The sequence below is a fragment of the Arvicola amphibius genome, chromosome 2, assembly GCF_903992535.2.
Source record: "Arvicola amphibius chromosome 2, mArvAmp1.2, whole genome shotgun sequence".
NCBI classification, from domain to species: Eukaryota; Metazoa; Chordata; class Mammalia; order Rodentia; family Cricetidae; genus Arvicola; species Arvicola amphibius.
The window spans coordinates 150,953,092-150,978,843 of record NC_052048.2 but is presented as its reverse complement, the minus strand read 5'-3'; the positions used below and the strand labels follow the sequence as shown (position 1 = coordinate 150,978,843).

General features: G+C 35.0%; 1 protein-coding gene across 1 annotated transcript in view; it reads left to right on the top strand.

Annotated features, from left to right (window-relative positions):
• Window positions 1-25,473, top strand: part of Krit1 (KRIT1 ankyrin repeat containing) — a 40,010-nt gene extending 14,537 nt beyond the window's left edge. The window contains 11 exon segments of the mRNA XM_038318548.1: window positions 3,511-3,667; window positions 4,254-4,361; window positions 6,146-6,302; window positions 8,050-8,151; window positions 8,154-8,187; window positions 11,427-11,439; window positions 13,254-13,420; window positions 14,138-14,225; window positions 14,566-14,772; window positions 20,185-20,301; window positions 23,902-25,473. Coding sequence (XP_038174476.1) covers window positions 3,511-3,667; window positions 4,254-4,361; window positions 6,146-6,302; window positions 8,050-8,151; window positions 8,154-8,187; window positions 11,427-11,439; window positions 13,254-13,420; window positions 14,138-14,225; window positions 14,566-14,772; window positions 20,185-20,301; window positions 23,902-23,970 — 1,219 coding nt within the window. The 3' untranslated portion in view covers window positions 23,971-25,473.
• Window positions 25,474-25,752: the final 279 nt, after the last annotated feature.

The window sequence follows — 25,752 nt, the reverse complement described above, 5'->3', positions numbered from 1 at the left end:
ACGTTCAAGGCAGCTTCCCACTTTCTCTTCTATCAGGTTCAGTGTAACTGGATTCATGTGGAGGTCTTTGATTCACTTGGACTTGAGTTTTGTTCATGGATCTATTTGCATTCTTGTACATGTTGACATCCAATTATGTTTTAAAACATGTCATGAAGCTTCTAAAATACTCCATCCTATTCCTTTGTTTTCAGCAAATAGAAATTGAAAAGGGTTTACTTATCATCATTATTATTGAATATTATATTGTTATTGTTGGCCCTTTCCTATTGAATTCAGAAAACTAGATTCTCATTCTCATAGTCATGAAATTGTTGATAATTACATAACTGATCCAAACATCATTTTTCTAATCTGATACAATTACCACTACCTAACTCATACTTTGTTGTGAAAACTGTATTAAATAGCTGAATAAGAAAAGTTTAAATGTCATACAAAGCTCACGTTTGTGTAGTTAATCTTGTTGTTGTTGGAACTGGTCTATCTCACACATTCTTTCCTGTCGTTTCCTGAAAGGATATTTTTCTTAATGGAGTTCAGTGTTGTAGGAGTTCTTTGTCAAGGATTATACATTCTTTCAGACTTAACAATAGTTGTGCTCAGTTGAATGGTTTTACATATTCTCAGATAAATACTCTAGGCCTTTCCTCCTTCCTCAGTACTGTTAATGCATTTTTAGTTGCTACTAAACAGTTTAATCCCTTCTCTTAGTGGCATAAAGCACACTAAAGAATACACTAAGGGATTTCCAAGTTGATAGAGAAGAGAAGCACATAAAGGAAGATAAAACTGTGCAAAATGAGATAACTTTTTAAGAGAAACAGAAATAAAATGCTAAAATGTATTAGGAAGCTACAATATATCATAATTCAGAATAATAATAGAACAATAATAGAACTCTGAACAAAATGGGGAGAAAGGAAAAAAAACATATTAAAAGTAGTAAAAACCACAGTGTGAGGTGATATGACTAAGACAGGGTAGAATCCAAGTGCCAGTTCAGAGTATGGTGAAAGCCTGGGGTTTGTGGAGGGGAAGAAAGCAAATGCTGAAGGCAAATTACACCATATTTGATATGCCATTTCCCCCAAATGCACTACAGCGAAAACCAAATTTCCCTTCCCTTCTTCTCTACTATTCTCTTCTTTCCAAACAGCAAGTCCTTTTCTGCCTTTGCTTCAGATCAGCCTTCAGCATGTCTGGTCTTGACTCAGTGTACTTGGCACATGCTTGGTACTCGCCTGAGATCTTGTGTTACTTACTCCTTTTTCCCCAAATCTAAAATTTTTACTTTCTTCACCTCTTAAGTTCTGTCATATTTAAAATTCAATTCAAAATCTTTTTTTTTCCAAAATACTTTTTAAAATTTCCATGGACTAGAGCTGTATCTTTTATCTTTTCCAATAATTTTCAAAGAGTGTATACTATTTTGATAATTAAAAAATTGAAGTGCCAGACAGATGGCTATCCACTTATGAATGAGTACATACCATATTTGTTTTTTGGGGGGTTCTGGGTTACCTCACTCAGGATAGTGTTTTCTAATCCCATCCATTTGCATGCAAAATTCAAGATGTCATTGTTTTTGTTGTTGTTGTTTAACCGCTGAGTAGTACCCTAATGTGTAGATGTGCCACACTTTCTTTATCCATTCTTTATTTGAGTGGCATCTAGGTTGTTTCCAGGTTCTGGCTATGAACATAGTTGAACAAATGCTTTTGTAGTATGATCGAGCATCTTTTGGGTATATTCCCAAGAGTGGTATTGCTGGATCCTGAGGTAGGTTGATTGCCAGTTTAGTGGTTGTACAAGTTTGCATTCTCACCAGCAATGGAGGAGTGTTCCCCTTACTCCACATCCTCTACAGCATATGCTATCATTAGTGTTTTTGGTCTTAGCCATTCAGACAGGAGTAAGATGGTATCTCAGAGTTGTTTTGATTTGCATTTCCCTGATAGCTAAGGAAGTTGAACATGGCCTTAAGTATCTTTTGGCCATTTGAAATTCTTCTTTTGAGAAATCTCTGTTTAGTTCAGTACACCACTTTTTAATTGGGTCATTTTGAATTTTAATGTCTAATTTCTTGAGTTCTTTATATATTTTGGAGATCAGTCCTTTGTCTGATGTGGGATTAGTAAAGATTTTTTTTCCCATTCAGTAGGCTACCTTTATGTCTTATTGACTGTGTGCTTTGCTTTACAGAAGCTTTTAAGTTTCAAGGGGTCCCATTTATTTATTGTTGCTCTTATTGTCTGTGCTACTGGGGTTATATTTAGGAAGTGGTCTCCTGTGCCCATGCTTTGAAGGCTACTTCCCACTTTCTCCTCTATTGGGTTCAGTATGGGCGGATTTGTATTGAGGTCTTTAATCCATTTGTACTTGAGTTTTGTGCATGGTGATAGAAATGGATCTATTTGCATTCTTCTACAGGTTGATATCCAGTTATGCCAGCACCATTTGTTCAAGACATTTTCTTTTTTCCAATGTGTAATTTTAGTTTCTTTGTCAAAAATCAGGTGTTCAAAAGTGTGTGGATTAATATATGGGTCTTCAATTCAATTCCATTGGTCAACGTCTCTGTTTTTATGCCAATATCAAGCTGTTTTCATTACTGTAGCTCTGTAATAGAGTTTGATGTTTGATGTCAGGGATGGTAATGCCTCTGGCAGTTCCTTTATTGTACAGGATTGTTTTGGTTATCCTGGGTTTTTTGTTTTTCTATATGAAGTTGACTATTGTTCTTTCAAGGTCTGTGAAGAATTTTTGGGATTTTAATGGAGATTGCATTGAATCTATAGATTGCTTTTGGTAGGATTGCCATTTTTACTATGTTGATCCTTCTTATCCAAGAGAATGGGAGATCTTTCCATTTTCAGTTTCTTCTTCAATTTCTTTCTTCAAAGACTTAAAGTTTTTGTCAAATTGGTCTTTCACTTTCTTGGTTAGTGTTACTCCAAGATATTTTATGTGATTTGTGGCTATTGTGAAGGGGGAAATTTTCTGATTGCTTTCTCAACCCATTTATTATCTGTGTAAAGGAGGCTACTGATTTTTTTTTTTTGAGTTACTCTTTTATCTTGCTACATTACTGAAGGTGTTTATATGGTGTAGAAGTTCCTTGGTAGAATTTTTGGGGTCACATATGTAAACTATTATATCACCATCAAATAGTTAGAGTTTGACTTCTTTTCTGATTTGTGTCCCTTGATCTACTTTTGTTGTCTTATTGCTCTAGCTAGAATTTCAAGCACTATATTAAACAGATATGGAGACAGTGGACATCTTTTTCCTCTTGTTTTGAGAATATATTTCTCTTACTTGGTCATAAATTGAAATAATTAAATTGAATCACAGTAATACATAAAAATATTCCCAAGCATTCTAGGTACTTTGGTATCTTAATACATTATTCATTTGTTCTTTAGATTTCCTTCACATATCTTGTAAAATTTGAATTTTGAAGCATTTCAGATGGAGTTTTTTATGTATATTTTATTATTTTTATAGGTATGGGAAAATTGAGGCCACTCGCATATTACTAGAGAAAGGAAAGTGCAATCCAAACCTTTTAAATGGCCAGCTCAGCTCCCCTCTTCACTTTGCTGCTGGAGGGGGACATGCAGAAATAGTACAGATCCTCCTAACTCACCCAGACATTGACAGAGTAAGTTATTTTCTGGTTTTATATTTTAATGTTCAGCAACTAACAAGTAGTGATACAAAAGCATTTATTGTATACTAATCAGGTCAACTAAAAACAACAAATTTTACTTTATAGAGTATAATGTATATGTTAACTGTGATTAACATAAGTTTTGAATTATTATTATGATAAAGTATACTTCAATGAAATGTATTATTTTAACACAAGTGCAAAGTTTATAACATTCAGTACATTTGTGTTGTTACATATAGTCATTACATATATCTCTACGAAATATATAAATTTTATTCTATATCTTATTTCCCCCCCAAATGTCTTAAAGAAAGAAAACCATTTACCCATTTTCTAGAATTTGTACTAATAATCATTTGATAAAAAGGAAAGTAAAATTGTGGAAACCTTTCTTAAATCTATAACTGAACTTTTACAAAACATAATCCTCCTAATGCTTTGAATTTTGTAGCTTTTCTATTTTTTTTTAGTATATACTAAGTATGGTTAATATTTACTTAACCTTTAACCAGAAGTTCCTTCAGAACAACATGTATTTGTAATATCTTTTTGTCCATTGCTTCCTCCATTCTAGCACATAACAGACCAACAAGGAAGATCCCCATTAAATATTTGTGAAGAAAACAAACAAAATAACTGGGAAGAAGCTGCAAAATTGTTGAAAGAAGCCATAAACAAACCTGTAAGAATTGTCTGAATTCCTAGAGGCAAATGTATTTAAATTGATAGTTTCCTGTTGTTTGTTTCACTCTTTACTCTCTTGGGGACCCACCATCCAGGTCCCAAATAAATACACACATGGTCTTCTTCTTTCTTATCAATGCCCAGCCTTAGCTTAGCTTGTTTTTAACTAGCTTTTCTTAAAAGTTATGCTGTCTAACTTTTGCCTCTGGGCTTTTACTTTTCTCTAGTTCTGTATAATGTTTCTTTTACTCTTACTCCATGACTTGCTGTGTTGCTGGGTTACTGGCCCATGGTGTGTTCCTTTCCTTGTTGTTTTCCCTCCAGATTTCTCTACCTATTTATACTCTCTGCCTGCCAACCCCTCCTATCCTTTTTCATGCCTTGCTATTGGCCATTCAGGTGTTTTAGACAGGCAAAGAATCACAGCTCCACAGAGTTAAACAAATGCAAAATAAAAGAATGCAACACATCTTTGCATCAAATTATATGTGATTTATTTAACATGTTTATTGTAAGTAGTTCTGCTCATTGATGTGTTTTACCCAAGCAACATTTGTGTAACAGCAGCATTATATACCATTCATTAATAATCTTCAGCAAGTTAGTATATAAAAACTCATTTTCTTCTCCACAATGGTGAAATAGATGATTTCCTCGTTTTGTGTATGTGTGTGTGCATGCATGTGTACATGTGTGTGGTTATTTGTGCTCTAGAGACCAGAGGATAATGTTAGGAGTCTTTCTTTACCACTTCTCCACTTGTTTTTCTGATACAGGGTCTCTAACTAAAACTAAAGCCAACCATTTTGTCTAACTTCCAGGACCCTCCTCTCTTCCCTCCTCTACCCTACCAACTCTGGGATTATAGACACAGTTTCCATGTGAGCGCTGGGGTTTAAATGTATGTCTTACTGCTTTCTCATCAAGTGCTCTTACTCACGAGCCATACTCTCAGCCCTTTCCTGCTCAATAGAGACCTCCTTATGTTTTCCTTCTCTATCATTCAGTTTCTAATGATACAGTCAGATAACATTTCATGGCCTAACTTTTATATTGTGAATGTGATCAAATGAATCGTGTATTGGCCTATAAGTTATTTGGGAGATAAACTGCCTCCTTTAACAGTACAAATCTATCGATAATGCTACTGCTATTTGGGGGTTTTGTGAACTTGAGGAAGGAAATTAACTAAAAATCCAATATTCCATGTCTTACATTTTCAAAGTCTTCCATCATGAACTTCTCTTAGCATAAGTTATTGTTAATACACGTTTCCTCAGTCCAATTTGTGACCTACTTCTCATGAGGTTCTTAGATTTAATTCCAAGTGTATATTTCCTGTGGCATTACATTGTATATTCAATACTCTATAAACTATATTTTATAAAAGACAGTAATAAAGATTTTCCTTGATTTGATCATGGAACATTCAGAAGGAAATTTAGAATGTAATTGAAGTAATAGTTTTCTAAATATTGTCAGCCTGTTCTTGTTTGAAGTAAGTTTTTGATAGTTCCCACATTAGACATCTGTATTATGAAGGATATGAAGTTGGGCATAAAGTATCTTATTGCATTGTGATACATAGTTATTATTAATGTGTATGTGAGTGTGCCTGCATGTGTTTGTGAGTGTCCACAAGGACCAGAAGACCAAGGTAGGTGCAGGAGCCAAACTCCAGTCCTCTGCTGGAGTAGCAAGTGCTCTTGACTGCTGAGCCATCTCTTCAGCCTCATTATTTGTAATTTTCAAGTAGCTTAGATGACTTTTATTTTTTTCCAGTATGAAAAAGTTCGAATTTACAGAATGGATGGATCGTACCGTTCTGTTGAACTGAAGCATGGCAATAATACCACAGCGCAGCAGATAATGGAAGGAATGCGACTCTCTCATGAAACTCAGCAGTGTTTCACTATTTGGATCTGTTCTGAAAACCTTAGTAAGGAAACTTGGGATGGGGAAGTATTTTACTGTTTAAACCTCATTGTTCCTTTTTGGAAGTGGGCTAGTTGTAGCACAATTAATAAAAACCAAGAGACAGAAATTTGAGGTTCAACCTGAAGGTCAGAAAAACAAAACATCCAACCCACTGGCTCTTACCTCTTCCTCAATCGGAAATGGTGATCCTGTCTCCAGGAATCTCAGAATGAGACTGTCTAGGAGCTGTCTCTTCCTGTCTTATCTTCCTCTCTAGGGCTGGGATTAAAGGCTTGCACCACTATTGCCCAAATTCTGTGGCAAACTAGTGTGGCTACTGGGATTAAAGGTGTGTGTCACCACTGCCTGGTCTGTAAGACTGACCAGGGTGACTGTTTTACTCTCTGATCTTCAGGCAAGCTTTATTTATTAAAATAGAAATGAAATAGGGCTGGAGAGATGGCTCAGAGGTTAAGAGCACTGCCTGCTCTTCCAGAGGTCCTGAGTTCAATTCCCAGAAACCACTTGGTGTCTCACAACCATCTGTAATGAGATCTGGTGTCCTCTTCTGGCCTGCAAGTATACATGCAAGCAGAACACTCTATATGTAGTAAATAAATAAATCTTTAAAAAAATAGAAATGAAATATCTCTACAACTAATAAACTTGAGTATAGCATTATTACTGACTAATTACACTTTATATTATCAGTGTTTAAATTGCTGAAATGGGCAGGATTCCCTCCCCTGGGTCTAGTCAAGCATTTAAAAGTTTACTACTGTGATAACCCAGTTAGTTAGAATGCTATGAAATGTAGAATTCATGCAATTTGCCTTTATTTTCAGTGTTTCTCTCAAAGTGATTGAAATGTTTCTTTATGTTTTTTGTTAAACCTTTTTATTTAAAATCACCTTAATGTCAATGTATATTTATCCTTCCAAATTTACTGTAAATACTTAAAGAATTTAATTAAATGGATGGTGGTTATCTATGTATAGCACCAAATCATACTGATTATTCTTAATTCAGTGAGCTATAATGGAATTAAGAATTTAATATACATTAACATATTTCATTTATGTTAAGAATTACCTGCAAAATTATCTGCAATTTTTCCATTCTTATTTGTCAAGCCAGGTCTTCCAAATACTAAGAATCAAGTGCTGTACTACTGATTCACATCCCAAACACAAGAAATATTCTTTATTTTTATTTTGTTTTTGGAGACAGGATTTCATGTAACTCAGGCTGGTTACACTTGCTATTTAACTGAGGATAACTTTGAACTTGTGGTCTTCTCCTACCTCCCAAGTGCTGGGAGTATAGTCTTGTGCCATTATACCTCTTCCCATTCTTTTTGGAGGGATGCTCAGCCTAGATATAGCTGGGCAGGCCTTGGTCCTGCCTCAGAGGGAAGTGTCAGACTTTGTGCACTCCACTTGGGAAGCCTCACCTTCTCTGAGGAGTGGATGGGGGCTGGGGTGGGGTGAAGGTGGGGAAGTGGGAGAAAGCAGGGAGAGGGAATTGGGATAGGTATGTAAAATGAGAAAAGAATGTCTTTAAAAAAAATAAATTTAATTAGAAATTATGTTCTTAAAAGCAGACAATAATCCACAATTGGCTAGTAATAATTACTAAACACTGATTTAAATTTAGATCTATAAACAGTCTACTACTTAGGCACATACAGTTTAATGGAAGGTTTCTATGCATTGATGTAATGGATTTGTTTTTACAGTGTCATTTATAAAAGGAAAGCTCTTTTTCAGGCCTTCAGTTCAAGCCTTATCATAAACCCTTGCAACAAGTTCGTGACTGGCCAGAAATACTTACTGAGTTGACTAATTTGGATCCACAAAGAGAAACACCACAACTTTTCTAAGAAGAGATGTGGGACTTCCTTTAGAGTTGAGAAAAAGGTTTGCTTAGAAATCTTTAGTTATTGAATACACAGATTCTGTAGATCCCATTGCAGATAGTAGAACTAGAAATTGTGCTGTTCTTGGACTAGGAGTGTTTCCCTTCTTTTACCTTCTTTTAATCTTTGTATCACATCATGAGTGGGAGTTTCAGTTGGGTCTGTATACAAACTTGGTGTTTTTCATTTTATTTGTTTTGTTTTGTTTTTTCCTTTATTTCCATACCTTAACAAATAAATTTTTTCCTTGTAAAATAGGAAATAAGGAAATTAGCAACTAAAGAGATAGTTTATACAGAAATTAACTTTTTAAGAATGGGAGGTCAGTTTTGTGAATTTCAAAGATGATGTAGGAAATAACAGGATGGAAAAAAATAACCTACAAAGCCCTGGTAAGAATAGAATTTTGCAAAATGGATTTAAGAATGTTATCCTAAGCAGTAAGAAAGCAACCATTCTTGGACATAGAACAGAATTTACACTTGATCAGTCTTTCTGAGCAAGTTTGTGTTGAATTGAAGTACTGTAGATTTAGAGAAAATAAGATGTCAAGAGAATAAATTGGCAAAGAAGAAACTTAAGAGAGAAATTATAGCAAACTAGGTATATTAGCTTGCTAGTATCTATAAAAACTTAAAAATAACTGCTAGGTCACATAATATTGTTAGAGAATCATAAATTCCAATGCTCTCTATAACTATTTGTATAAAAAGAATATTAACAGACAAGGTTGAGCAAGGGTCAGTTATGTCCAAACTTCCTAAGCATTTTTAGTTATATTTTATCTTGATATTATAAAGCCAAAATCTTGATACTATAAAGCAAAAGTAAATTTGATCCTCTCAGTCAGATAAGTATACTCTGAATTAGACAAAAATGTTTATGAAGTACAACAAACATTGATATTGAACATGTGTTAGAATTATATTAATTGAATAAATTGGTGGTGGGGACGGTTATCTCAGTGATGCAGAAAAGACATTTGTAAAACACAGTGCCATTTCAGGAGACTGGAACTTTGATCCTAAGATCAGGAACAAGGTAGGATGTGCGCTTTTACCACTGCAATGCAGCACTAGTATGGAAATTCTACACATCGTAGTTAGAAAAGAAAATGAAATAGATTTCCAGACTAGAAAGGAAAAAGAAAACTGTTTATTTGCAAGTGATATGATCTTATGTATAGGAAATCCTTAATAATCCACTGAATAATTACCCAAACTAGTTAGTAAATTATTTTGGAAAGTTACAGGGTACAAACTCAACACACAAAATTACTTATATTTCTGTATAACAACAAAGATAAAAACATCCAGAGATGCAGAGAAAGTAAGCTCTGAGTTCAGTCCCCAGTACCCATACAACAAGCTAGGCATGGAGGAACTTACTTATGATCCCAACTTGGGGAGGTAGAAACATGGATCCCTAGAACTTGCTGAACAGCCAAGCTAGCCTAATAAGGAAGCCAAGGTCTTAGTGAAATACCCTGTCACAAAAATCAAGGTTGACACTTCCCAAGGAATGGCACCTGAGGTTGAACTCTGGCCTTCATTTACACAAACACACACATAATGATGATGATGATGATGATGATGATGATGATGATGATGATGATGATGATGAATTTAATAGATTCTTTAACTGAATGACTAAAGATTGAAATACACAGAAATAACTCTAACAAGGTACAAGATTCTTACGTAAAAAATATGTGCTGGCAAAATGGCACTGTGAGTATAGGTGCTTGCCGCCAAGCCTGATATCTTGAGTTCAGTCTCCAGAAGCCATGCTGTGGTAGGTGAAACTTGACTTCCACGTATTGTCCACATTCACACATAATAAATAAATAAATATGAAGAAAAGGTTTCAATGAAAATACAAAACATTGCTGAACAAAATAGTAAGACCTAAATAAATTCAAAGATATCCATCCATGTCCAATGACAAAGATATTTTATGTTTAGCTGACAGCAAATTGACCTACATATTTGGTGATGGAAAGTATGTCTATTCAAATAGTATAATCATGAAGAAAGAATAAAGTTTGGGGTATTCACACTTCAAAACATGCTACAAAACATTGTGATATTAGCATAAATTTGAATGTATATACACCAGAAGATTAGAAATGGAAGTCCAGAAATAGACCAGTATATCTATGTCCCCATGATATATTGACAAGCATGACAAATCCATGTGATTGAGAAAGAGTAGCTTCTACAGGTGACACCGGGATAGCTGTGTACATTTATAAGTACTTAGAAAATTGCTTAGAAAAATTTAACAGTTTTAAAATCTATGTATGTGCTTGGGAAATAAACCCATGTGAAAGAGAGGCGCACTAGTGCATATTTGTAATCTCAGCTCTCCCATGATGTGATGGATGACAGAGAGAGAGACAGATAATCCCTGAATGTTCACAGGTCAGACACCCTAGTGTATGCAATGGCAAACAACTAGAGACCCTGTATCAAACAAAGTAGAAAACAAAGACTCTTGAAGTTGTTCTCACGGTCATGTCTGCACTCATGAACATATATACACAGAGTGTAGGGCAGGACTATATATGCATTTACATTTGATGAAGTAATTCTACTTGTAGGTATATACTTGAAAGGGCTGAAAACAAGAACTGGGACAATTAACTGATATCATTTAGTGCATGTTATTCATAATTTAAAAGTTGGAAGCAACATAAGTGTTGAGTAAATGAGGGGGACAAGAAAATGCAATAAATATATACATAATATGCAGTGATTAAAAGAAATTAATTTGCAATATATGATACATGAGTGAGCCTTGAAAACATTCTAAATTAATAAGCAAGACCAAAGGATAAATGATATATTATTACATTTATGTTAATTAAAGCATGTAAATTTATAAAATCAGAAAACACATTAGAAACTACTAAAGTCCTTATGTTGGGGTTATCAGGAGGTTTCTTTTGTTGTGTTTTATTTGACTGGGTTCTTAGGATTGGACCTGACTTCTTTTGCCAGCTAAACATTAGCACTACTGATGAACTACATCCATTAATTTTTTTCAGAGGTTCTGTTCAAGTAGTATAAAGTCCTTGGCAATAGTGATGAGGGCATACCACAATACTGAGAATATAATTAATGGCATTAGATTTTATACTTACAAGACAATTTAAAAAATGTATTAGATTTTTAAAACTGTAAGTAAAGCTGGGCAGTGGTGTGCAGCCTTTATTCCAATACTCAGAAGGCAGAAGCAGGTGGAGCTCTGTGAGTTTGAGGTCAGCCTGGTCTACAGAGCAAGTTCCAGGACAGGCTCCAAAACTACACAGAGAAACCCTATCTTGGAAAACTAAAAACAAACAAACAAAAAAGCTAAGTTATCTAAGTATACTAAGTCTATCTTCTTGACTCATGTAATATTTTAAAAAAGTCATCTGGGAGAGAAAAGGAGGAATAAAAATCATAGATATTAAATTTTGTGGTTAGAAAAGTAGATTCATAAAAGGAAACAAGGTTTTACCAAATTCTTAAGTCAGAATGTTACATAATGCAGTATCTTTGTCCCTTAATTCATATAATTGAGAAATTTATAACTGCACTCTGAAAAATGGGAAAATTGCATTGATTGGTTGGCATCATAATTTTAGGATGGAAACAGCCTGATTTTATTAGAAGATTGTAGTCACTGATTAAAACTCATTTAATATACTACTGAAAATTCTGTGTTACTGTCTACTCATACCCTTCAAATCTCCTAAATTGTTAGTGTGAGAACATGCATTCAGTCTTTCCCCCAACATCTTAATTGAAGAAATTAAAAAAAGAATGGTAAATTTTAAAAATATTATAATTAACACTGTGGTTTATTTGTTGGATCTTCTGATAGCTAACATTTTGCCACATTTACTTTTTCTCTATTTTTAATCTATTTTTATGTGTATAGTGTTTTGTCTGCACGTGTGTCTGTGTACTACCTGTGTGCCTGATGCCTGGCCTAGCCAGTAGAGGACACAAAAATGAGGACATAACATAGACCACAATGGCATTTTAAATGGAAATTAAGTCTTCGTAATAATATCTAATGTCCAAATTAGCGTTTTCCCCAGTTGTTTGAGAAGTTCATTATAAGCGCTCACCTGCAGGATCTAGTCCATGTTCATGCTTTCTTTTTGATTCTGATTGGTATCCTTTAAATTAGAATAATAATCTTCCTGTCGTCATGTTTCTAAGGAAAATTCTGTTTATCTGGTTTTTTTTTTTTTTTTCTTTTTGAGACGGCAAGAGTATTATAAGCTAAAAAAATGTTTTATTTGGTTTATCAAAATCATTCTACTTGGTATTTGGAAATACTCAAAGAGACTATAATTGTTAATTATTTCCAAGTAGAAACATAATATTTATTTATCTTATTAGATAAGTTGTTTAAAATGTAAGAAAATAGTATGCTCTTCCTTTAAGTGTAAATTAAAAAGTGTTTGCCTTAAATGAAGCTTATTTCACCTATGTTTGTCATTCTAGGGATAGATGCATTTTGTCTTTCAGGTTCCTACTGTATTTTATGAAGCATATATAATAGGAAAATGTTTTTTGATGTAAACATTTAGATAAGCTGTGCTATAAAATTATTAACAGTATATACCATGATCATATTTATAGACTAGCAAATTACATATAATCTATGACCACTGTCTGGCTGCTGCCTGTTTCTCATGCAGCCTGCAGGGTTAGGAAATTTGTAGAATATCAGTAGTTTATTTTATCATATTGTGAAAATTTATGGAATCAAATTTTTATATATATTTAAGAGTTGTGCTTTTATGTTATAATACAGCATTTACAACAAATTACATGATTCATAAAGCTTAAAATATTATTGTTTGATCTTAGAAACAAAGCCTGCCAACTCCTGCTTTAGAGTAGTAATAACATATATATGTACTATCATATACATATATATAATATCATATCATGTATATACACTATATAGCTATAGTTTATTATATTGAATAAGGAAAAGTATATTTTTAAGTAAATTGTGTTGTTAATCAAATTATACATTTTTCCTTTTAAGATTGAAGACCCACTAGCTATTCTTATTCTCTTTGATGAAGCCAGATACAATTTATTGAAGGGATTTTATACAGCTCCTGATGCTAAACTGATAACACTGGCAAGTCTGCTGTTACAAATAGTTTATGGGAATTATGAGAGTAAGAAACACAAACAAGGTTTCTTAAAGTAAGTATTTGATACAGTGCATGATTTATAATATGCTCAAGATTCTCTTCAGCTAACACAATTTTAACATTACTGCAAAGTATTTATACATCGCTGGCCAGGCATGGTGGCACCATACTCATAATCAGTGAGCCTGCCTACCAGAGGGTCATGATCAGACCAGCCTGGGCTGCATAGTGAGACACTGTCTCAGGACAGACATACTGGTTATACATTGGTTTAGAATTAAATAATTCAAAACATTGAATAAAAGAAAAAACTATAAAACATGAGTTGCTGTTTGGTTAGTAAAGCAGTTTTGAGTTTTTCTTATGTTTGCTGTATTGGATATAATTTAGCTTTATAGTTTTGATCTATATTTCTTTACTTTGTATTTAAATAAGTTGGTTAAAAAATTGACTTAATAAAAAAAATATGATGAGTCAGATAATTAAGAATCCCACCATAGAAAATAGTTTGAGAGAAACAGATTTTAGCACAGATTTAGTCTAAAGTTTTTAAATTATGATCTTTCAGTTTTTGAAAATATTTTCAATAAAAAATTTCATATTGAAAAGAAAACATTTCTCTAAATTGATAATATAAAGATTGTGGAGCATTTTTAAATCATATTCAGCTTAAAGTTTCCATTATTTAATGCCATTTGTGACAGAGGATTATTGTACTTTTGCTACTAAAGATGACTTATTTAAAGGATGTTGACATGTATACTTCCAGCGAAGAAAATTTGAAATCTATTGTACCTATTACTAAACTGAAAAGTAAAGCACCTCACTGGATCAGTCGAATACTCCATGAGTACAAGGTAAGCTGCTTCAGAGATGGAAAAACTGTAGGCCATTTGTATTAGTGTTGTAATGTTTAAATATTATTAATAGCAGAATTAAAAGTGAATTTTCTGGTTCACAATGCCTAAAACTGAAAATAAAAAGACGTATTTATGCTGGGCGGTGGTGGCGCACGCCTTTAATCCCAGGCTTGGGAGGCAGAGAAAAGTGGATCTCTGTGAGTTTGAGGCCAGCCTGGTCTACACAGCGAGTGCCAGGGCAGGCTCCAAAGCTACAGAGAAACCCTGTCTCGAAAAACTAAAAAAAAAAAAAAAAAAAAAAAAAATCACATCTCTTTTTATTCTACTTTGTTTTCAGAATCTTAGCATGAGTGAGGGTGTCAGTAAGGAAATGCATCACCTGCAACGCATGTTTCTACAGAACTGCTGGGAAATCCCCACGTATGGAGCAGCTTTTTTCACAGGACAGATATTTACAAAGGCAAGCCCAAGCAATCATAAAGTCATCCCTGTGTATGTAGGAGTGAATGTAAAAGGGCTGCATCTCCTCAACATGGAAACTAAGGTAGGTCTTAAGCTGTTGTTTGAGTAGTCACATTGTGTATTATCTGAAATAGTGCCATCCTCTGTGAAGAATCTAGAAATGGTATGTAGATACACTCTATGCAACACTTGCATTTGTAATATCTTTTGTCATACGGTAGAATAAAATAGTATTTTTGGTAGAATGACACATTTATATGTTATATTTTTATAAAAAGGGTGCTAAACTTTGTGTAATGTGCTAATATTGTGTAAAAATCATAGGAATTGAATATCTTTACATAAATACAAATTGCATGTATATTTCCTATATGAGAATTTGTTTTGTTTTTAAGACAGGGTTTCACTATGTAGCTCTGGATGTCCTGGACTAACTATTTAGACAGGCCTTAAACTCAGAGATTTGTCTGGTCAGCCTCCCAGGTGCTGAGATTAAAAGCATGCACTACTATATCTGGCTCATATATATTTCATATATATTTCTAAAAAAATGTTCATTAATAATTTTGGAGACAGAAGCCAGATATTGCAAACTCAAATCAAGAGAGACTTTTCCTTATGTATCTGTCTTAGTTCTGGCTGCTGTAACAAACTACCATAGACTGGAGGCTTGTAAACAGTAGGCACTTGTTTCTGGACACTTCTAAAAGCTCAGAGTCTGAGATTAGGGCACCAGCATGGGCAGATTCTGGTGAGCGTCCTCTTCTAAGTCATAAGCTACTGCTAACTTATTTTATTCTCATACTTACCCAAGCATAGTGGCACATATCTATAATCCTAGCACCTGAGGGTGAAGTAGGAAGGTCATGACTCTGAAGCTAGCCTATCCTAGAATACATAGAAAGACCATGATTAGAAGAAGGAGGTGAGGTAGGAGAACTCCAGACTTAAGAAAGGAAAGGCATTTATAATAATTAAAAGTGAAGATTAGTTACAGGAAGCTCTTTAGGGAACAAGGTTTAGTGTGGAAGGGAATATGGCAACCATTAGAATAACTGCTTTTTACAGAGTTTTTTTATTTGTTTTGTTCTTATTTTTTTATTTTTATTATGTCTAAAATTAAACATAATCATACGTCGTGCAGTATGTACTTGTGTATGCAGTTGCCCACAGAGGCTACAGGTGTCAGATCATCCTCGAGCTGGTGGTATAGGCATTGTGACCCGCCAGTATGAGTACTGGAAATCAAACTCAGGTTTCAGTAAGAAATGTGAGTGGTCTTAGCTGATGAGCCATCTCTCTAGGCCCAATACAGAAATTCTTGACACTATGTTGTTCCTTATTCTAATCAAAGTGATTAGTATATAAGAGATAAGCTTGACAGTTATTTTTAAACATATTCAACACATTTAGGTTGGATGAACATAGATTTGTCAAGGTTAGATCAGTTTTCAAGGGTTTAGAATTTCACAACTTTTTATTCTCGTTTTTGTGTCTTATTATGGACATTCTTTTTTAGATTTTATATTATGTGTATGGGTGGTTTACCTGTGTGTAAGTCTGTGCATCTCATGTGTGCCTGGTGCTCACAGAGGTCAGAAGAGAGTGCTGGATCCCTGAACAAGAATTACAGTTGTGATATGAGCTGCCATAGGGATGCTGGGGGATAGAACCTGGGTCCTCTGCAAGTGCAACCAGCGCTCTTAACTACTGAGACCTCTCTCCAGCACTGGAGTGCTACTGACTGCAGAATTATGCAGTGAGAATTCAGCACATATTTCAGGGTCAACTCATCAGAGATGCCTATCTCATGGCAGATGCACCTCATTTAGCAAGGCGATGAGGACTGTTGTCACCAGAGATACACATCTCATCTATCTTATCTGCAAGCTGGTAAAAAATACTGCCTTCAGAAAGTGTTAAACTGTCCTGTTGCAGAATTCTAATGTGCAGGGCTCTTTGTCTCATGCTACAGCTTGGGAATTTTTCCCACAACACTATTAACAGTGTGTTAATAGTTTACTGGGCATAATATTTGACAAGAAAGTAATCACAGTCAATACCCTTACTCTTTCAACCAAGTCTTTGTATAAACTTAGGAGTCTGTTCTCCTACAATTATCTCCTTTGGAAGCCAGTTGGCTAGTATTAGTGTCCAGGCAAAGAGACCTTCACAGATGCCCAAGGATTACGGCATGTCTAAAGTTATTGAGTCATAGCTTTCAGAGAGACAGAGAACAAGAGTGTCTTGGATTACTGTGCCAACAGATGGGAAAGCACTGCCCTAAGACTGACTTACATGCTTCTTTTTTTAAACAGAAAAGGGTGAGATGTCCGGAGTGTTTATCACTAGCTGTTGCAGGTCATGACACAATTACAGCTTACTCTGAAAACTGTTGCTTTTCTCTGAAATTTCAATTGTGCACATAACAACTATGATATCTCCCTATTATCATGCACTTTCATACAATGTGTACATTTACTTCTTGTGATTGTATCTCAATCTTATGGGCACACAGGCGTGAATGGTCAAATAGATGACTTTTCATTAGCTATATAGTTTTGATTTATAGAATATATACTAGGACATGTTTCATAGCTAGATCTATTGCCCCACGAGGGCTACAAACACCTAAAAAGCCTACCTTGCTAGCTACACACAATTAGTTCACAAGTTCAACTAGACTAAAGGCTTTTTCAAAAAGAAAACTTTACAGCTTACACAAGGTCATAGTCACAGATGTCCAACCAAGGTTACTAAGAAAGCATGCCAATTCTTCACTTGCCAGTCTACTAACAATGGATCTGCCATTGGCACTGTACACACACACCACCATGGTCTGGTCAAGGCTTGCTCCCTATGGCCTTGGACCTTTGTGTTGCCATGGTGAGCAGCTCAGCTCCTTATCACTTCAAAGCTCCTACAGGAGAAGAGTTTTAGGATAGAAGAAGAAGAAGCTTGGAGAAGTTAGAAGTAGAATAGGATTTTAGAGTAGAAATAAAAAAGTGAACACATGGAATGAAGAGCATTCGCCTGTCTGTGTGTTATTATAGAAATCCCTCTGTTAGCCTGTCTGTCTGTTATTATAGAAATCCTCGGCACCCCCCTTTGCTCCTGAGAAGCATTTCATCTTTGGGATCCAGGGTAAGGCCTGGAGCAGATCTCATAGCCATTACTTAACTTATATAAATTATTATGTATCTGAATTTGTATTCAACCTTATGGACAATAGTATTTTATTATGCTGTTAACCTGTGGGAGGATATGGAGAATAACTACAAACATAGGGCTGAAAAACATAGATTTTCATACTTGACATGGAATTTGATTTCTTGCAGTTCCTTACAGCTTGCTCTTGGGTCATTGCTTATTTCTGTTAAAACTGGTTTACTTATACTGGGTTGGCTACTACTATGTAGTTTGTGGCTACTTTTCTATTTCTGTGCACTGAGTTTGCTTAAAAGAAATAAAAAATGGGCAGAGCAGTGCATAGTGAGTGAAGGCGAGTGGACCCTGGAGCTCGCTGCTGTACAGTCTAATCAAGCTTCCAGGTTCCGTGGAGCAGACCTATTTTGAAAGATAATGTGGGAAGAGACAGAGGAAGCCACTCAGCATTGACTTTTGGGCTTTAATGTGCTTGCACAAGTACACACATCAGAGGACTGTGTGGAACCTGGTTCTTCAATTTTGGGGGCCTTAAGAATTCTTTCCTCACTGGATATGTCCTCTAACAGCAGATTTCTATTTTACTACATGGGTTAAAACTGAGAGTTGCTGCCCTTCATCTCTTTCTTTTTCCTCTCCCTTCCTTCTTTATTCTTGCCCTCTTTCCTTTCCTTTCCTTTCTTCCTGTTCCTTTCCTGGTGCGCGTTCCTTTCCTTTCCTTTCGCTTTCCTACCCTTCCCTTCTTTTTTAAGTCTTATTAAAGGACTGATTTCTGGAACACTAGTTTTAAAAAAAAGTTCAAGTGACTAAGTCTACTCATTCTAAAGTATTACTGTTGCTTTCACTAGTTCCAGTTTATACTAAGTTAGCTATTTAATCATATAAGTTTTATTTTACAACATGAATGTAGATAACTTGTTTTTAAACAAATATTACTTCTTTTATATATAGCATACACTCATGTAAACTTAGCTATACTGTGTTTCCTTTACCAGAATCCCACTTAAAAATACCCTAAACTGTCAGGTGTGGTGGTGGCACATGCCTTTAATATCCCAGGAGGCAGAGGCAGATGGATCTCCCTGAGTGTATCAGTTTTATATAGTGAACTCCAGGCCAGCCAGAATTACATAATAAGGCCCTGTCTTAAAACAAACAAACAAATAGCAAACAAACACATAAAATAAAAAAAAGTCCCTGAACTGTTATATTTGGACATATTTTAGCTTATAGTTAACATTCTAAGAATTGTCATTTGTAAACAACTGATATTTCTAAGCATGTATGTTTTGAAGGATAGTATAAACACACATACACACACACACACACACACACACACACTTCTTCATATATTTGTATGTTGAGGACAATAAAGAACAAGTTATTACTAGGAGAGAATAATTAAAGACAAGTATATACCAAAAATAGAAGAAGGGAATTTTATTCTATCTACTTACCAGAGAGAAACAATAAGCATTTTAGATTTAGGCATGTTAATCAATGCTATATATGGTATATATAGGCTCAATGAGAACATCATATCATACTTCATAAGTCCAAGTGCTACATGCCACAAGTAACATTTAGACATAAGAAAAAATTAAATGGCTACTTAAATATAGCATTTGTAGAAAGCATGAGAGTAGCTTACCCTAAACATTGTTTTCTTAAATAGCTTCTATTAAATTTATGAAGAATATATTTCTACTGTTTTTTTATTTCTACAATAAATATTAACATATTAGTGTACCTTACTTTCAGTGGAATAAAATTGCAGAAGTCATCTGTTAATCCCAATATAAATTTCAAGATTAAAAGTAATGTATATATATTCAGAAAAGGTTTAGAACACATTAAAGAAACTACTATTAACTGCATGAAGTAAAAGTTTATCCTTCTCTGTGTTCAAACCTCACTGAGAATGAGCATCTGTTAAAATGTTTATTAGTCTGATACAAATATTGCCATTGTTCATCGGGTCCCAGGAGTCTGCCTTCTGGGTTCTGTGCTTTCACGCTGTGTGAGGTTAGTGCAGGTGCTATAGAGACCTTAAAAATAATGTTCAAAACAATTCCATTTAAGTTACTAGATAATTACATACCCTAAGAGAAGATAAATGTTGCATTTCTTGTTTAGGGTGTTTGTTAGGCGTTTTGAGATAGGGTTTCATGTGACTGGTCTCCACTGACTGCTAGCCAAGGATAGCCCTGAATTTCTGATCTTCATCTTCCACCTTCCAAGTACTGGGATTTATAGGTGTGTGCCACCATTACTGATCAATGTTACTTTTAGCTCTGTTTTAGCATAATAATTTCTAATTCTATTGCAGGCTTTACTCATCAGTCTTAAATATTGTTGCTTTACATGGCAACTGGGAGATGCTGGGACTTGTTTTCAAATCCATAGTATGGAAAATAAGATGAGCTTTATAGTGCACACAAAACAGGCAAGTACTGATAAATTATGGACTTATGATGATAGACTACAGTTTTACTAAAATTCTTTTTTTAATTGTTAATTCATTTACCTTTCCCGGAAACCTTTAGTATTAGATGAAATTTAATATTTAAGATCAAGAAAAAATAAAATTTCTTTCCTAACTAAAGGAGCCAAAAACTTGGCAGATAAATTTATCTCTGTTTGGAGCAGTTAAATGCTTCATTATGGCCATTTGTTTTTCTTCATTCTGATTAATTATTCCCTCTGTTTTAAAGTTCTTCCCTTTTCTTGACCAGTACTACTATCTGAACCCAGTCAATGTTTTGTGAGGCATTTCTTAACTACTTTCAGAATCCTAAGTAAATTTATCTTCTATACCCTATTTCTTTTTAAATATGTTGTTAATCGAAGTAGGATTACTCACTTTTCTTCTTCCCTTTTCCTCCTTCCAGCCTCTCCTAGGTACTCTCCCTCCAACAGCTCTCCACTCCCCCACTACCTCTCCAGTCTTTTATTATTACTGTGCATGTATGCGTGTACACACATGCACCATGTGCACACAAATATATAAATACAACCTGCCAGAGCCATTTTTATTTTGTGTGTTTATGGGTTCCAGCCTAACCACTCTGCATTAAACACCCAAAAAGGGGGCTCATTTCTGGGAGAGTCCTAATTCTTCTTTCAGTAGTCATTACTTGACTAGTTCTTTGTCTAGGGTGAGAGAGCGACCCTTTACAATTTTTCCCTCCCATAGTAACATGTTTATTGATATTGCTATTGTTCAGGTCTTACTTATGCAGCTATTTCTAGGAGAAACTGTTGGACAGTGGATTTAGGAGTCTGATGTTCTGACTCTTACAATCTTTGCACCCTCTCTTCTGGCAATGTTCCCTGAGCCATAAATGTAGGAGCTGGGGTGTACCTGTATTTGTTGATACTAGATTTCCCATATTCCATTGATCTCTGCATTGTATCAGTTATGGGTTTCTATGATGGTCTATATTTCCATCTGTGAGAAAGGCTTCTTTTCTTATTTTTTTTCTTTTTAACACAGTTTTCTTTGTAGTCTAGGAGATCCTGGAATTCACACTGTAGACCATGCTGGCCTCAAACTCAGAGACTCACTGGGATTAAAGGTGTGCACCTCTACCTCCCGGCTAAGGAGAGAGGTGGTAGTTATACTTATGTGTGGGTATAAGGAGAGGTTTAGAATGTAGTGAGGAATCATGCTTTTCTAACAAGTGGCGATAGACTCAGTTCTAAGGTCCATGATGTCACTAGCCAGGGTACTAGCTAGATTTCTAGTACCAGGCCCTGATTTCCCTCTTGAGCCTTAAGTCTGACTAGACAGTTGTTGATTACCACTGACATGTAATGCCGCTTTATGTATATCTCGCCATACTGGTCGTTTGTTGTGGCTCCTGGGTGTGGCAGCTGGTAGGACTGCTTAATCAGTTTCTTTCCCTTGGCAGCTTTGCATCGTGTTTCTGGAACTATGAAAGCTAAGCCACACAGCACAGGGGCTTTCAGGTCAGATCCAGTTCAATTATCCAAGTCCTTTGTCCTAACTGTGTAGTGTCTTCATCAGGAGGGGACCTCCTTGAGCCTCAACCCAGAGAGATAACCAGGAGCTACATCTATAGTACATAGCTACATGGTGGTTGGGAAGCCATGTGGACTCCCTGACCAGCCATTTGAAGGAGGTTTCTCATTACTAATGTGTATGTATACACATGCACGTGTGTTGTGTATACTTTAGATACATATAAAATAATGATTCCTTGAGGCTTTATCAAACAACCACGGTGTTGTCTCTTGCCCTCTGCTTCAGTGTTGTCCTCCCTCCTTCCTTCTTATCTCTTATGGTTAGTTTAGTTTGAAGTTTATTTTGTTTGGATATTAGAATAGCAGTGCCTGCTCTTCTTGATCCCATTTGCTTGGAATACTTTTTCTATCCTTTTACTTTAAGGTAGTCTCTATCTTTAATGCTAAATGAGTTCTTCTAGACAGCACATAGATAACTTTTGTTTCTTAATCCATTCAGCTTCTCTGTGTCTTTTGATTGGTAAGTTTAGGCCCATTAATAATTTAAAATTATTGTTGAAAGGTATATGTAGATTGCAGTCATTTTGATTTTTTTTTTTTTGCTGGTTTGTGTTCTTGCAGCTTTTTTCTTCTTTTTTTTTTCTCTTAGTAGGGTAGCTTGACTAGTATTCCTCTCTTTAGCTCAAAGTGCTTTGCTTATAATTTCTGTTTGTTGTTTTTGGATGTGAATTTGTTTAGGCCGTTTGGATCATAGAAAGTTGTTCCTTCTCTATGGCAGTTAGTTTTGCTGGTTGGAGTAGTTTAATTTTGCAGTTGTGGTCTTTTGGAACTAGGATTGCTTGGTTTTAGGTCCTTCTGACTTTCGTAGTTTCCATTGAGAAATCAGGTGTTATTCCAGGTTTCCTGTATTTGTAACTTGGGGAGGGGTGTTGTTTTTCTCTTACAGCTTTTAATATATTTTCTTTTTTTGTGGATTATTGGTGTTTTACCTGTGATATGCCTTTGGGTGTTTCTTTTCTGGTCTTGTCTATCGGGTGTTCTGTGTGCTTCTTTTATCTCTACAAATGTGTCTTTAGTTTGGGCAAGTTTTCTTTTATCATCTTGTTAAATATCTGGCCTATGACATTGACTGCCCTAGGATTCTTCTCTCCCTTCTATTTCTATAATTCAAATATTTATTCTTTTGATAGTGTCCCACACATTTCATATGTTCACTTTCCATGTTTATTAATTTTTTTTTTACTTTCTTTGGTTTTTTTTGGTATAGATTCTTTTCTTTTCTAGTACAGATGTCTACTTATCTTCTGGTTGATTCATTCTACTTGTACTACTTGTAAGACTTTCCCTGAGTTTTCTAACTGGCATATTGAGTTTTTCAATTGTATCTTCATTTCAGCTTGTGTTTTCATCAATGTTCATATCTCTTTATCCATTTTCAGTTTTCAAATATTTTTATTTCATTCAGCTGTATGTATTTTATTGGACAACACTCAACTGTTTATTGTTATCTTCTTAGAGTCCAATAAAGTATTTATATCTTCTTTAAAACCTTGAATTCTTTGATAAACTTTATGATTGTTCTTTTAAATCCTTATGGGAGAATACTTCTGAAACTGGTGGGTTTATGGGAGCCATTATTTTGGCCAATCATGCTGTTTTTGCCATTTGACCTGGGTATATGGACTCCCTTTGTTGGTTGTGTGTCTGATGAAATAATCTGGCTTTTCTTAGACTGGGCCATGTGGCAGTTGGGCAGACAGAACTGAGCCAAGTAAGCTGGTAGGTGAGCTCTTTAACTAGACCAGAGAAAGATGGCTCCCAACCCACAGGACTGAGGCTAGGCCAGGCAGAGGGAATTCTTCAATGAAAAGGGTTCACACCCACAGGTTTAGAACTAAATTTGGGGGTTTGCAGGTGTGTCAGATACGCCCAATTACTTGACATGCTGTCTCTTCCTAATTAAGTTAGTTACCCTTCAAATAGGTATGAAAATGCCCGCTACTGTGTATATCTTTTTGTATGTTTCATATTTCTTGTTAACATATGTTTTATTTTGTAGGCTGGACTCGTGGTAAAGCTGCTAATGAAGCTAAATGGACAACTAATACCCTCTGAAAGACATTCATGAGAAGAAAACAGCTGTTTCTCAAGCCACCACATTTTGTAATGCAGAGTTTTTTCCATGAAAGATTTCTTAAACTATGACTTAGCAAGGCGTGTAGTCTCTTGTAGTATATATGTATATGCTGTTATATACACTGTACAGAATCTGTACTCATGCTTGGTGTGTAATATACCACTGTTTTGTATAATATGCTCATAAACTCTTTGATTTTGAAACACATAAAAAGAGAGATAGACAGTCTGTATTATATTAGACAAAATAGTAAGCTTTATAAAAAGTTATTTTTGGTAAATAGTAAAGAATTTAGTGTAGAATGTGATGAAATTAAAATATAGCTTTGATATAATTTTGTGTGTTACTTCAGAATATACTGAAAATCAACATGATTTGAATAAACATGTATTTTGTACTCAGATCTCTTACTTAAAACATTTCTTTTGTAGTCTCTGAACATGCCCCAATGTGTTTTTAAACTTTCCAGTAAAGATATATGTATCACAAGACAGCTTTCCTTGCAGATGTTGTGGCATCAGTTTTGGGTGTTTTAACAATGATGATTCCAGACAATGGACTGGGAATAAATAAATTTAAATTTTAAATCTCAGATTTAATAAGGACTTTATATTGATAAATTAGACCACTGGTTGCCATGCAGGCACACATATATACACGTATGCAATGTAACAATTTCTAGATGTCAGTAGTTGGACTTGTTAAATGTATGCTGTATTTTTGTGTATTGATTTAATACTCATTTGTATTGCCTTTGCATTATAGGAGGCCATACCACATGTTTGATTGTTTTATTTAGTGGAGCATTAGTATCACAAATGAGCAGTAAACCTGACTAATGTACTCTTTAGTGTACTCTTTAATGTGTCTTCCCAACCCAGTAGAGCAGTGTATTCCAGTTTCAGAGATGTATTATTGGTTATAAAGTTGTCCTACAAGTTGCAGATAATTTTGGTGTGTCATTTTCTACTCTTCATGTTAACTCTTATTTCTAAATGATACTGTGTGTAAACCTTATTAAAATTAGTATTGATTATGAAGTTCAATAAGGTTCATAAGAAAGCCTTTTGTTCTGTGCTCGGTACTTTGGATTCTGTATAAACAGTTTCCTGGATAGTTTCATCCTTTGTAGGTATGCTCTTGAATCTCAAACCTAAAACTTGAGCCTCATTCTCTCTCTGAATTCTAGATCTTAATTATAAGTTCTTGTTACTATAATTCTACTTACATAGCCTATAAGCAATTTTATTTCCTCCTTCCTCTTTTTCTACTGTTATTTGATTAATGGTGTTGTCAGATTACATTCATTTACATAGCCTTGAAGTCTTAGAGTAGTAGTCTCAACTTTTCTTCTTTCCTCCTTCCTTACGGTATACATTCTGTTGATCGCATGCAATCTAATGTCTTATGAGTCCTTTCCCATCCTTTTTCTGGTTGTACTGCCATTTCTATGGTATTCCCTGAACCTTAAAGATGGTATAAATGTCCTATGTAGTTCTGAGTGCTCAGTTTTTCCTTGGTCTCAGCACCTTGGGCAGTCAAGAATCTTTGCGTTCGTTACTGTTTATTATGAAGATAAGCTTTGCTAAGGCTGGGAGTGGTATTTATCTGTGTATATTGTAGTTTGTTTCTCTGGTGTGATAAAAACCTGGGGAGAAGAGGGTTTGCTTCAGCTTACAGGAACCTGGAAGCAGGAACTGAAGCATAGACCATGCAGAAATGCCGCTTACAGACTTGTTCATCTAACTTTGTTATATATAGCCCATGGGCTCC